General features: G+C 44.5%; 1 protein-coding gene across 1 annotated transcript in view; it reads right to left on the bottom strand.

Moving 5' to 3' along the window:
* Window positions 1-6,017: 6,017 nt before the first annotated feature.
* Siah2 (siah E3 ubiquitin protein ligase 2) overlaps window positions 6,018-14,017 on the bottom strand; it is a 27,849-nt gene continuing 19,849 nt past the window's right edge. The window contains exon 3 of the mRNA XM_008845023.2: window positions 6,018-7,560. Coding sequence (XP_008843245.1) covers window positions 7,003-7,560 — 558 coding nt within the window. The 3' untranslated portion in view covers window positions 6,018-7,002. The remainder of the gene's footprint in view (window positions 7,561-14,017) is intronic.

Raw genomic sequence — 14,017 nt, 5'->3', positions numbered from 1 at the left:
AATCATCTCAGTGTCTTTGAGCTCAGCAGTTGAGGGTCTTTTTGAAGAGCCGGATTGCCGTCCCTTCTCCTGTTTCTTGTGTCTGTGATGCAAGTTTTGCGTCTTTTGGTTTGGCTCTCTTTCCTGGTTTTATTGAGGAAAAGGCAATCCTGGTAAGTGGTCTGCTTTGCATTATTCTTGTTGTTGAGACAAGATCTCATGTAACCCAGGCTGGTCTCAAATGCACAGAACTGAGGATGACCTTGAAGTTTGATCCTCTGGCCTCCATCCCCCAAACGCTGGGAATACAGGCAGGAACAAGCACCCCAACCCTTGAGCAGTCAACTGTTCAGGGCTCAATTTCCAGTGCTACTCAGTGGGGAGGAAACAGCTACTGTAGCAACAAAATCCAACCACACATGATATACAACTACACTTAATGTCAGTTATAGTCAGTAATATATCAGCTGTCAAGCTGCTATACAACATACTATGGAGTTGAAAACCATTTATGGTAAATGTGCAAACAGTAAATAAATGAGATAAAGGAAGGGGACAGGGAAAGGAGAGAATAGAGGCAAATAAAAGAGGGAAGAAGGGGAGTGGGAAAAATATTATGGCAGGGAAGAGAAAAGAGTAAGAGATTAGAAAAAAGACAAAGTCAGGGCTGGAGAGATGGCTCAACAGTGAAGAGCACTTGCTGTTCTTCCAGAGGACCCAGAACCCGCATCGTGGCTGACAACCATCCATAAATCCAGTTCCAGGGATTTAGGCCAATACCCTCTTCTGGCCCCTGTGGGCACTTTATGTACATGGTTAAGTTACATACATGCAGGCAATACACTCATAAAATAAAAAGATTTTTTAAATAAAAAAGTTTCAAAAAGGGGTGAGACAACTCATTGAGTGAAAGCACCAACCACTGAAGCTTCACAATTTGAGTTCAAGTCCTTCAATCTATGTAAAGAGCTGGATGCAGTGGTGGGCACCTGCAACTCCAGCATTCCCATGGGGAGATGAGAGGAAGAGACAGGAGAATTTCCCTATCTAGCCTGGAGTACATAGCACAGCAACAGAAATAAGATTCTACCTCATCAAGGGAGGAGGCAAGAACCAAATCCCCCAAAGCTGACCTGATTTCCACACATGCCACACATGCATTGTGGCTTGTGCACACCTGCACTCACACACACATCACACACACCAAACACACACACACATAAATTAAATGATCTTTCAATAATGAAAAAGCTCAAAAATTAGATAAACTCTATAAGGAGAATAAAAATAAATATTTTTTTAAAACAATAATTTAAAGTCAAAAGATACTGCTAAATGTGTGTTGGGGGAGAGAAAATACAGGGACAAAAGAGAAAAAGAAGTCAAGGGAAATAAAAAAGGAATGCATAAATAATGAAATGCACACAGAATAATGAACGCATAGTAATATTAGATGAATGTATGTAGGGGAATAATAAAAACATTGAAGGGGTTAGAGAGATGGCTCAGCAGTTAAGAGCGCTGGCTGCTCTTGCAGAGGACCCGGGTTCGATTCCCAGCACCCACATGGTGGCTACAAACCGTCTGTAACTCCAGTTCCTGGGGAATCTGAAACCCTCCTCTGACCTCTGCGGCATTGCACGACATGGGTGCACTTACTTACACGCAGGCAATACACTCATACACATAAAATAAAAATAATAAATATTAAAAATAAAAACATTGAAAAACACCAGTGAAGCAAAAACCCTGCTACACTTGTAGAGAAAAAAGGAAATCAAGAGGTCCAAAGAAGAAGAAAGAAAGAGAGAGAGAGAGAGAGAGAGAGAGAGAGAAAGAGAGAGAAAGAAAGAGAAAAACTACAAAGAAAAAAAGGGTTGTACTAACTTCTGAGTCCTTGAAAATTGCAGGTTGACAGTTGTAAGCATGGGGCTGGGATCTTGTCTTTCTTACAGTTCATGCTGTTTCTGAGTGTATTGGACAGCGTCTGATTCTTTCACATATCAGAGACCTATGTTGTCCACATTTGGCTTTGCATTCTGACTGGGTTGATTCTCTCTCCCTCCTAGTGGTCCCAGAGCTGGCTAATTTTTACCTGGGGGTGTTCCTCAAGTGCCCTGGGAGTGTGGGGAGGAACCACAACACTGAGATCCACACAGGCACAGGACCTGTCTTCATACTCTCAAGGCCTTCTGAGGATTCGTCATCTTGTTGGAGGGATGCAGGTGTGGATGCCATGTACATCCCTGGGATGTAGAGTTCTTAGGCTCTATGGCAGTGAATGACAGGTGCTCCAGAGTTTGATCTCCCTGCTGGTCTCCGGTTCAGAGCTATCGGGATCCCAGGTTATTCTCAGTTGATGAGATCTGATGCCAGTTGGCCACCAAGGGCGGGGTTCTTTCTCCATGTGCACATCCTAACCGGAGCCAGCTGTCTGCTGCCTGTGCCCTTCAGCTGGTCAGTGTCTGACTCTCCCAATTGCCTTACCCAGGAGCTTTAGAACTTCTCAACCGGTAGATGTTTCCTGCTCATAAGCCTTCTGTGTAGCTCAGTTATTAATAGTTTTTTTCAGTATGTGTAGAAAAGAAAATTTAAGCTTCAAATGATACTGTCAGTGGGCAGCTTCATGATTCTGCAAAAGGTCAAGGACATGGCCTCTGAGGCCCGAACTATGAAGCAAAGATGGTCTCCACACCAGGCACCACCTGCAGCTCTGACCTGTGGGAATCAGGAGGGTGCTGGAGTGTGATCACCTGCCACACTGACAGACACATGCTGGTTCACTCACAGGTCTCTGCAGCCATTGCCAGCCAGGGCTGCCTGTGTGACCTGTCTGCCTTGACTTTGAAGTTAAATATCCTGTTTCACCGAACTTACTAATACAGTAAAACATTTAGAAAATAAACCTTATAATGCTGCCGCTTAGGAAACTCAGACCCAGAGAGGCCGATTTAGGGTCACAATGCTGGCCCCTTGGCAAGTCCCAAGAGTCTGAATGAAGTTAGTACAGGGACAGTTTCCTCAGGAAGATTATCTGAAAATATTAAAAAAAACAAACCTCAGGGTTGATGTGTGATTGATGAAGACTGTGGGTTCATCCTAAGGGTAATATTAAATATTAAATATTTTCTTCTAGAGTCCTTTGAGAAACTTTATATAAGTGGATCAGTCATCATATGACACACGCTAAATCCACCATTTTGTTTGATCAGCCAGGAATTAAATTTTATTTTATGAGAGTTTTGGGTATGTAAGTACACCCAAGTTGTGTAATGCCTGCAGAAGCAAGAGAGGGCATCGAATCCCCTGGAACTGGAGTTTTGGTTGGTGGTTAGCAGTCATATATGTGCTAGGAACCAAAACTGTGTCCTCTGCAAGAGCAGTTCTTAATCTCTGAGCCCCATCAGCCAGGTTTTAATCAAGGACAGGAAAAAGAAAAAGAAAAGCTTATGGTTACATTTTTAAAGAACATGATGCTGGGGCTGGAAAGATGGCTCAGCGGTTAAGAACACTTGCTGTTCTTCCAGAAGACCAGGGTTTGATTCCCAGCACCCACATGGCAACTAACAACGGTCTGTAACTCCAGTTCCAGGGGATCTGACACCTTCTCCTGGCCTCTACAGTCTTTGCACAAGGTTTCACTTACATACAGGCAGGCAATACACTCACACATAAAATAAAAGTAACAAAATATTTTTAAAACCCATGATGCTTAGAGAGATGGGTTTTTGACAAATACTTGTCATTATGCTTAAAACTGCATTTGCAGTTGGAGCTGTATAGAGAGGCATTTTGACTTCCCCTAGAGACAGGGATTATCCTGGAAATTTTGGATTGTTTTCTGACAGAAAGTTTATGCTTTTTTTGGTGTGTGTGTGTGTGTGTGTGTGTGTGTGTGTGTGTGTGTGTGTGTGTGTGTGTGTGTGTGTGTGTGTGTGTGTGTGTGTGTGTGTGTGTGTGTGTGTGTGTGTGTGTGTGTGTGTGTGACAGAGTCTCCCTGTTGCCCCAGCTAGCCTGGAATGTACTATGTAGACCAGGGTGGCCTTGAACTCAACAGAGATCCTCCTGCCTCTGCCTCCCAAGTGCTGAGACTAAAGGCATGCGCCACCACACCTGGAGAAAGTTTATGCTTTTAAGAAAGCCAGAGAGTAAAGGTTATGATTGGTGATTTCCAGTGTCAGTGATTATAGGGAGCCACGTAACTGGAAAAGTTTAGAGTTTTGCTCTACAAGTTTATTTTCCTTTGTTAAATTCTAGAAGCAGGGGGATCAGGAAGTTAGTGTGCCTGGATTCTAGGATGACTTCTACTGCTAGAACTCTCTCTGCTACCAACTTTACCTCTTTGGGCTGCAGATCTGACCTGGTACTCTTAAAATATTTTGTTCCACTATCTTCTTCTTGCAGGTTTAAAAAAAAATTATTATTATTGTTATTATTATTATTATTAGATAGGGTCTCTCCCTGTAACCACAGCTGACCTGGAATTCGATATGTATACCAGGCTGGCCCCAATCTCTCAGAGATCTGCCTGCCTGTGCTTCCCAAGTGCTGGGATTAAAGGTGTGCCCCACCACACCCAACCTAGGTTTATTATTTTTATGTGTTCCTGTATGAGTTTATGTCTACCATATGCATGCAGGTGCCCTCAGAGGCTAAAGGGTATTAGATCCCTTGGAAGTTGAGTTACAGGTGGTTGTGAGCCTCCTGATGTAGGTGCTGGGAACCAAACTTGTTTCCTTTGCGAGAGCAGTATGCGCTCTTCTGAGCCATCTCTCCAGCTCAGAGGTCTTATATCATTGTTTTCCTTAGTGGTTGGCCAAGGAGTCCTGCTTTCTTCCATCAGCTATAACAAGGCACCTGCTGCTACTTAATGCATTCTAGACATGATAGGGAAGCTAGGTCAATGAAATCTCCACAGTACGGCGGTCTAACAAGATTTGCATAATGACAAAACCAGTTGACATGCCAATCTGTGATGGAGGAAATTTCACAGGGTCTCACCCCAAGATGAAGAGCTACAGGCAATCGAAGGATGCTGAGGGAAAATCAGTCTTCTACAGGGATTAGCTTCCCGAGAGATAATCCCAAGGGGGGTAACCCTAAACACAGGTATACAGAAGAACAAATAAATGGACTAAGTGCATCATATATTTATAAATCTTATGTATATGCAACAATAATCAAAGAGGATAAGAAACTGTGAGGGCGTGAGGATGGGACATGGAAGGACCTGGAAGGGGCACGGGAAGGTGGGAACAATCCAAACAATACTCACATCAAAACCTTAATAAAAAATTGAAAAAAAAACTTAAAGGGTCAGATAGTGTCACAAGTAATGCTGAAAGGCTTGGCTAGTTTATACTCACAGACTGCATGGGTTGTCATGTAGACCAGAAAGGGAACCCTTGCCTCTGAGGGTCAGGGTCCATCTGCCCCTGGATGACTTCCAGGGATGTCCCTGCATACCAGCTTGAAATGTGACATTCCTGGTGCTAACCATGTTTTTATTCATTTACCAAACACGTGAGCACCTACTTTTGTACATGGCCCCGCTCTGTAACCTTATCTGAATAGCTTACCTTAGCAATTCCTTGCCTGCCAGGACTCTATGCTGACTAAATGCTCAACGTTGTCTCTCTTAAAAAGCAACTGTAAAGTCATCCCTTCCACCTGCTGCTCTGTTAACACAGTCACATCACAGAGAGACATTCAGGGCTGATTTGAATTCTTTTGTGACTCAGGGATTAGAAGGAGGGAGGGTGGCACCATGGATCAACCTCAATATTCTGGGCATCAGCATTGGCCACGCCTCTTCCTTCTGATTCTGAGTATTTTCTCATTTGGGAACTGGTAGACAGCAAGCACAGTCCTGGAAAGGAGACCCACAGAACCCATAGTTCAAACAGGAGCTTAGACATGAGGGCCACCCCAGACCTTGGACAAATGACTTCCAGAGGTCATGATAGAAACTTGACTACATCTGCACAGTCGATGCTCAATACGCACAACTCGGCTAGGAGAATGAAGTACAACGTTCATGTTTGGAAAAAAATTTATTAAAAAATTAAGGTGAGTGTGCTCCGCCCAAAACAAAACAAAACAATAAACCAAGCCCACACAATTGACACATACCTTTAAATAGCAAGCATGTGACACTGGTTATAAAGTTTTCCTAACCACTGATCTAGTTTTTCACACCAGCTACTGTCAAGGAAGGCCTCTAAGGGAAGCCATGTGTAAACAGGTCACCCTCACTACAGTGAGCAACAGCTAATCACGTGAGAACTCTACAGGCCACGAGACCCGCTTTCCTACACAACCCACCCAAAACACAAGACAGCAACCAAACCTTGGGAGTGTATTCATGTGGATCTAGAGTTCTGGTTTCAACATGAAGGTGGGCAGAGGCTGGGGGCAGGAAATAGTAGAAAGACCAACAGTATCAGTAGAGGACAACCTTAAGAGCACCTTTAAAACCTGGACCTTCTTCCACAATTTAAGCCAGTCATCCAAACTATTGTTGAAAAGAATCACCTGATGAGATTGTTAAACTTCATGGATTCTCTGAATCTGTGTTGGAGATGAGCTCTCCAGGTGATTCTGTATAAACTGGTCAGCCACCCAGCTTGAAATCCATTAAAATAATTTCTGCCTCCTAAAAACAAAAGGCATCTGATGAAAGCCACTGTTTGTTTTGTCACATCAGGATCAATGTAACGAGGCAGGAGGGAAGCAGCCCTGAGCAATCTTACAAGTGTTGTTCAGGAAGTAAATAAAAATTTAATAATAGAGTTGATTTGAGATCACAGACCAGCCTCTGAATGACTAACAGGCCCACCCCATTTATCACAGTTTAATTGTATCAATGACAGACAGGAAGTTGTTGTTCAAATGAAACATAGGGTAGTTGTGGGTCCTGACTTGGGAAGACGTAGTGAATAAAACATCTATTTAAAAAACCCTTTATTAAACAGAGTACTATGCCCAAATGGTTTCCATGGTTTATGAAAGCCTCCTGGAACTTCATGGGCAACATGTAGAAATAGTTACATTGATTCCAAGGTTCCCGTTATCTGCAAAGAGATGTGCTATGGCTGTGTCAAAAACAAGGCAGTCACTGTTCATGATGGCTGCGGCTACACCATCATGAATGGACCGGGGTGTGGCTTCCCAGGTCAGTCTTCGCCGGTTCCCATTCAACTCCAGTCTGTAGGCAAAGTTCTCAGCTTGCTTGCGGGTCCCAATGAGCAGGACGATGGCAAAAAACTGCTGGTGGCCTTCATACTTCTCTTGCTTCTCCAGCACCAGCATGAAGTGGTGGCCAAAACAGGACTGCATCATCACCCAGTCCACAGCCCCTGGCAGGTTAATGTCTGTAGCTAGAAAGACAATGTCCTCTCCCTGAAGGGTGGTGATGCTCTTGTGGGCGTGCATGAGATGGGACATCACAGCTTCCAGGGACCCCTGCCATTTGCAGGAGGCACCAGGACAAGGGCAGGAGTAGGGACGGTATTCACAGATGTCTTCGTGCTCTGGCTTCTCTGTATGGTGTAGAGTCAAGGAACAGCCCGTGGTCGCATACTGTGGAGACAGGAAGCAACATACTGTATAATGCAGCCTTCTCAAACTTTTACCCTCCAAATACCTTTGTACATCTACCCACTAAGGTGTCCCAGGTGTAAGCTGTATCCTTTTCACAGCTACTTTTCTTCAAGGGGAGTAAATTTAAGACAGGTCTAAGTTCCCACTCATTGTTAATATCATGCTATATGAAACCAGGGGCACGCCCTGGACCAGGAACAGCCTGCTCTTCATGCCATGTCCACACTGGTAAAGGATGAGAACCAAAGTTGTTCTTCTACATATCTCAAGCAAGCAAAACTTTTGAGATAACCTGGTCTTTCTCTAATTTTCTAAATCTCTGCCTTCTTTTAAGAATTTATTTGCTTACAAGTGGGATTGGGAAGAATCCTGTATTATTTACAGACTAGTTTTGTTTATAGATGAAAATACACAAATTTTTTACTGTCTCCCTCTACTCCTTCCTTAGATGACAGGCTCCAGTCAGTGGGAAGGTGCTCTGTGGTTCCATGCTCTTGATTGCTAGTGTGACCAAGTTTGGGCAGAGCAGGCTGGGATTCCATCCCACCTTGCTGTGTCCTTTGAACTCCACCTCCCCCAGATGCTGTGCTACAGTGTTTGTTTTTGTTTTTTTGTGGAAAGAAATCACATTCAAGAGTTAAATCTTGGTGAACATCTTAGTGGAGGCTAAAGTGAGAAAGACTTAACCTTCTTAAAGCCTACTGAATGCTTCCAAAATAACTTCAAGTTCAAGTGCATATCTCTTTATGATGAGGCAGGTGAGGCCTCCTGACAGGCCAAGAGGGGACTGTGATGGATAATCACGGCTGTGAACATGACATACCTAGAAGGGGTCCCTCAATTGATAACTTTTACGTCCATCAGATTGGTGGCCTTGTCTGTGGAGCATTTGCTTAACTGCTAATTGATATAGCAGGGGCCTGTCCACTGAGGGAGGTACCATCCCTGGGCAGGTAGGCCTGGGCTGTAAAAGAAAGCTAGCTGAGCAAGCAGGAGGAAGTAAGCCAGTGAGCAGCGTTCATCCCCGCCTTCTGCTTCAAGTTCCTGCCTTGGCTTCCCTTGATGATGGATTGTGGTTGGTCCTCCCCCAGGTTGCTTTGGTCAGTGTGTTAACATGGCAACAGAGAAGCACCTAGAACATAAGCTGGATAAGCTTCTGACAGAGCCTGCCCTTCAGACACTGCAAAACCTTTTCCTCCCACTCTCATTCCAACAGATAAATAATGCCCATCATGGCAGAAGGCCACTCTGAAAGGGACGCTAGTAGAATGGTAATTCTAGGTATCAGGAGATCAACCCACAGACACCTGCCCAGTACACTGTGCGGTAGCCACAGAAAGAAGAATCACTTTTTAGGTAAAATGAGAGTTGGCTTCAGATCCTTGGAGCACAGAGTAGAGGTAAGTACATGTCTTACTGAACTTGTCCCCTGCCCACCAACTCTGCTGAGCCACGACAGTACCAAAGCAGGGCAGCACTGTCATCTTTCTGAGATACTAAAACAAAAAAGCAACCAGGACCAGGCGTGGTGGTGCACACCTTTAATCCGAGCAATGGAGAGGAAGAGACGGGTGGATCTCTGAGATGGATGGAGGCCAGCCTGGTCTATACAGCACTTTCCAGGTCAGGTGGAGCTATAGGGAGACCCAGTCTCAAATTTTTTTTTTTTAAAAGGAGCAAACCCAAAGCCCACAGTTGATTTTCCTTCTCTTGACCCTGTCTTACGGATTAACCTCCAACATAAGCTTCACCTAGGTCAAAACCTAACCTTTCCGGAATGTCTTACTAACAAGGAGGGCCTGCCTGAGCACCAGTGCTCTGGAGGCTGAGGACAGAAGGGTCCCAAGGTTTAGGCCATCCTGGGTTACAGAAAACCGTATTTCAAAAAACAGAAATCAGAAAACTAAATAGCAGCTTCCAGCTCAGCAGAAATAATTCCATGTTATTCACTTTGCTGATAGGAACTGCCTGTTCATATTTTTGAACCACAGACTAATTCTGAAAGTTCAGGCATAAAAAACAATCTTGGTCATATAAGGAGAAATAAATTTATTCCTATCTATTTACACTTTATGTCCCCAACTTACAAGAAATCCCTGTGAACTGTGTTTTAAATCTGGGGTGTGGAAGACCATAGAGTCTCTGATGTTCTCCTGTGGGTGGTGGGTGAGGCATTTCTGTCCAGAGTTTAAAAAACATACATACACACAATAAAAATAGAACTGCCCAGAGCCTAGCTCAATATTTGGATCTGAAGATGCCTCAGAATGGGCTGCTGACCTCAGCTGCCCAGGACCAAGCCCAAAAATGTGGTGGAGTTTGGCAAAGGGCACTCAGAAAAGTAGCATGTGTGCTTCTCCCTAAAGTTCAAGACCACTCCTCCTCACAGAGCCAACATCCACAGCAAGTATTTATCACGAGTGTCATTTAGGGACCTTTCCTGCTCAAGTAGGAATATTACATACTCAGTTACTTTATTGCCACACATACAACTCTTCAGAGAAACTCCCGAAATTATACAAATAGAAGAGGCCTTCTTTGCATCTACATGGACAGTGACCTTATGAAAAAAGACCTTGCTACATGGTCTGGTAACTTAAACATGTTTTTAAAGCCTTAGGTATTTGCTCTGCTTCAAAATTAGCCGAATACCAGTCTATCTCGTGCCACCATAAGAGAGGTGTGTGTGTGTGTGTGGGGGTCAAAGCGGTGTTTTTCAGGACCACTGAGGACACCTCTATGGTAACTGGATTAAAGATGACCTCCAAGAAGAAAACATCTAAGCCTTTTTTGTTTTGTGTTTCTTTTTTTTACCTGGACTAGAGCTTGGGACTTCATACATAGTAAGTGCTATACCACTGAGCTGTACCCTAGACCAAGATCCAAATTTAATTTCCCTCTTCATACTGTGCACAGTGCGTACTGCTAATAGCTTTGCTATTGCTCTAGAATGCTATTTTCCAGCATGGTGGGGGTTATTGTCACCCACATTAGAAGCTCCCCCCTAGATACTGGAGAAAGGACATTAGGGTTCTATGAATTCCCCAAGACTGTATGTAAAACCATCTAGATGATTCTGAGCAGCAAACCCAAATCTCTTTGGTCCTTGGCCTTGTGCTTATGTATTCTTGAAAAGCTCCAAGGGTTTCTGAAGGTTGCCAGGGCTACCAACCTCTACCCTAAGAGCACACAGTGGGAATCAGCTGCTGAGGCTGTGTGTGCTGTTTCCAGGTGAGCCTCCCATATGCTGCCATATGCTATAAGAACAAACAACTCAAATGCAGTTGCCTCCCTGTATTCTTAGTTTTGCTTTCCTTAGTCTGTTACCTGCTGTCAACCCCAGCCTGAGAACAGTAAATGTAAAATTCCAAAACCAAACATACAGTTTAAATTGCAGGCTACTCTGAGTAGCATGATGAAATCCTGCACAAGTCATCCTATCGTCCAGAGTAGCCATTGTGTATATGCTACCCACTTGATACTTCCATGGCTCAATGATCTAGGGTCCCACTGCTCAGCGTATCCATTGTATATATGCTACCCACTTGACACTGTCATGGTTCAGTGATCTAGGGTCACCTGAAGAAAAGTTATATTTATAGGGAAAATACATAAAGTACATATTATGGTATATAGTTACAGAATTACCTCACAGGCATCCAATAGTGGTCTTGAAACCCATTTGCCAAGGACAAAGAGACAACTTCAGAAATACAAACACGGAAAGGAAGACTGAATGACAGCAGGCTATTTCAAAGAGATGGCAGTATGCGGGCCAGAAGGCAGACTGTGGATGGAGTAGTTCCTTCTGGTTCTAGCACAGGGTGAGTGCAGGAAACTGTACAAACGAAGGCAGGTCAGGGGCTTTAACATTTCAGGATTTCTCTGTACTGCTGATCTGCACAAGTCCCTGCAGGCACTGTGCTATGTATTAGAGGATGTTCAACAGCTTCCCTGGTTTCTACTCATTAGATGCCAAAAGTGCCTATCCCTGGCCCCCAGTTGTGATCATAGAAATGTTTCTAGGTGTGCCCAAATGTCTCCTAGCAGGCAAAACCAACCCAGTTGAGAACCAACCAATCTGATTCTGATGAATGACAAAGCCTGGCTTCTGGGTGGCCACATGTATAGCTATAGGGGACACAGCAGTTACTGACCTACCCACTGGGTCTACTGTAACTACTGGGAAATACCAGCCCTGACATACACCACACCCATACTGTTTGCAAAGCCTGGGAGTGTGCCAGTGAGCTGGTTCTACCTATTTTCCTGACTAGAAACTAGAGGCTCCTGGAGTGTAGTCAATAGCAGGAGCTGCTCCCTGGGCCAGGCATAGATGGACCACTTGTGGCCACCAGACCCTGATTCCTGCCCTAAAAGAACAGAGATAATCTCCCTTCTGCCTTCACCTCCAGCCTCAATCCCACATTCAAACCTGGAGTCCACAGACACGCTGCTTTTGGCATCAGGCTCTGAGACGTTTTCCCTGGTGTGCAAGTGCAGAACAGCCCTGGAAGCAGGGCTCCCTAAGGCAGTAGCACCTTGCACAGAAGTACCCGGGCACCCACCTTCCCCAGTTTCTCTGGCATCTGCCAACATCATCAGAGGCCTTGCTTTTCATACACTGCCCAGTGTGGGTTTCTTCATACGCAAAGGGGCCAGCCAGCAGACTCCTGTAGCCTGTGGGAGGGCTTTGCTTTTAGTGGTTTGGTTCTTCCCTGTATCCAAGTGCTGCTAAAGGAGCCCCTGGGCCACATGCAAAGGGAGGCCTGTGTGTCCTGAGACACAGCCACAGCTATAAATGAGATTCCTCCTTTGGGAAGGATGTGCTCATTTTCCTCTGGGGGTGTGGTGGGGTGGGATTATTTTTAAATAAACCTCCTTAAAGAAAGAGAAAAAGAAAGAAAAAGAAAATGGGGGTGGGGGAGGAATAGCTCAAAGCTAAAGAATGTGGGGAAGGGCAGAAGGAGAAACAAATGTAGACCCCGGGCTTGGCCTGCCTCCAGCAGCTGTTCCAGGGTCTGCCACTCAGAGGCCCTGCACAAACATCTTCTACCACTAAGAGGCTGTGCAGAACATGCTGCCTCATTTTTAGGTCTTTGCAAAAAGCAGTAAATAGTTCCCATTCTTTCCCTGGGCTTGGGATTTGAGGCTGTATTTAAGGTGGAATTTAGACAGGCTCTCCCTTTTGGGCACAGAAACACAGAAACCCTTTCATATATAAATACATATAGACCTGTCAGAGCCTATCAAATCCTAGACACTGTTCATTTATCTAATAAACAGCAATACTGTATTTGTTTATAAAATGAGGATATAAGCAATATCATTGCTCTTGTTTGGACTGCTAGTGAAGGTCATGATGCTGTGGCAGGCTTAGAACAAGTCATTTAATCTATTTCATTAAACCTGATTCTATGTAATTCCAGAATGATGCACCAAACACCACAATCAGCAGTCTACTGCAATGGAAGTGCCAGGAGCCCCACAGCAGAGGTCTCTCCCTCCTGGGACAGTGAGGTAACCACCCCAACTTGACCTGCTTGCCTCCAAGGAAACAGCTGAAATTCATTAGAATATCTGCCAGTGTCTCAAATGAAAATGCCTTAGAAAAACAAAGCACAATCGATATTCTGTCAGATGTAAATGAAATCTAAGAACTGACCTTATCCAGGAGTAAAGCACAAGCAACCAGCACTTGGTTCGAATCTAATCTGTACCAATTATAAAATGCACCCTGATGGCTAAAAGACACATGGTCCTGGCCCAGGAACCAGCATCACTGCTAAGACATTCACTGAACTCTGAATGTGTGGAGTAGATAATATATCTATGTTGTGTCACGTTCCCTGATTCTAGTAAGTGCATAGCAATTACATAAGCTGTCCTGGATTTTAGGAGTGACACATGTCAAGCCATGCTCGCTCCCACACCCAGTCTCAACCCCCTGCCCACGGTATCTTTCCCCTCCGGGAGGTGGCACACATAGACGGGATGGTCAAGGTCCATGTCCCTTTCTCTCTTGGAGATCTATCTCACTTCAAATGCAAAATAGGCTCTTTTTCTACTAATCCTACACACTTCATACAAGATTTTAAATACATCACTTGCACCTATGATCTAACCTGGACTGTCCTGCCCCATGTGTTTCGAGATAGCCCTCACCTCTTTGGACAAGCTCTAGCCTGGGATTTAACCTCCCTAGACCTTAACCACCCCACCATCCTACAATATGCAGATAACCTACTTCTTTGCTCCCCATCTCTCTCAGTCTCCAAGGCCCACACAATTTTCTGGGGTACAAGGGATATAGGATATTTTCAGTTAAGACTCACCTTTCTCTCCCTCAAGTCAAGTACTTGGGGTTCCTTGTCACACCTACATTCTGCCATTTAACTATAGACAGGACAAATTACCCAAGGTCTTTAAAGCCCCC

Source organism: Nannospalax galili, unplaced genomic scaffold (assembly GCF_000622305.1).
Source record: "Nannospalax galili isolate Female #2095 unplaced genomic scaffold, S.galili_v1.0 scaffold351, whole genome shotgun sequence".
Classification (NCBI taxonomy): domain Eukaryota; kingdom Metazoa; phylum Chordata; class Mammalia; order Rodentia; family Spalacidae; genus Nannospalax; species Nannospalax galili.
Note: the sequence above shows the minus strand (reverse complement) of the source record. Positions and strands in the feature narration are given on the sequence as shown.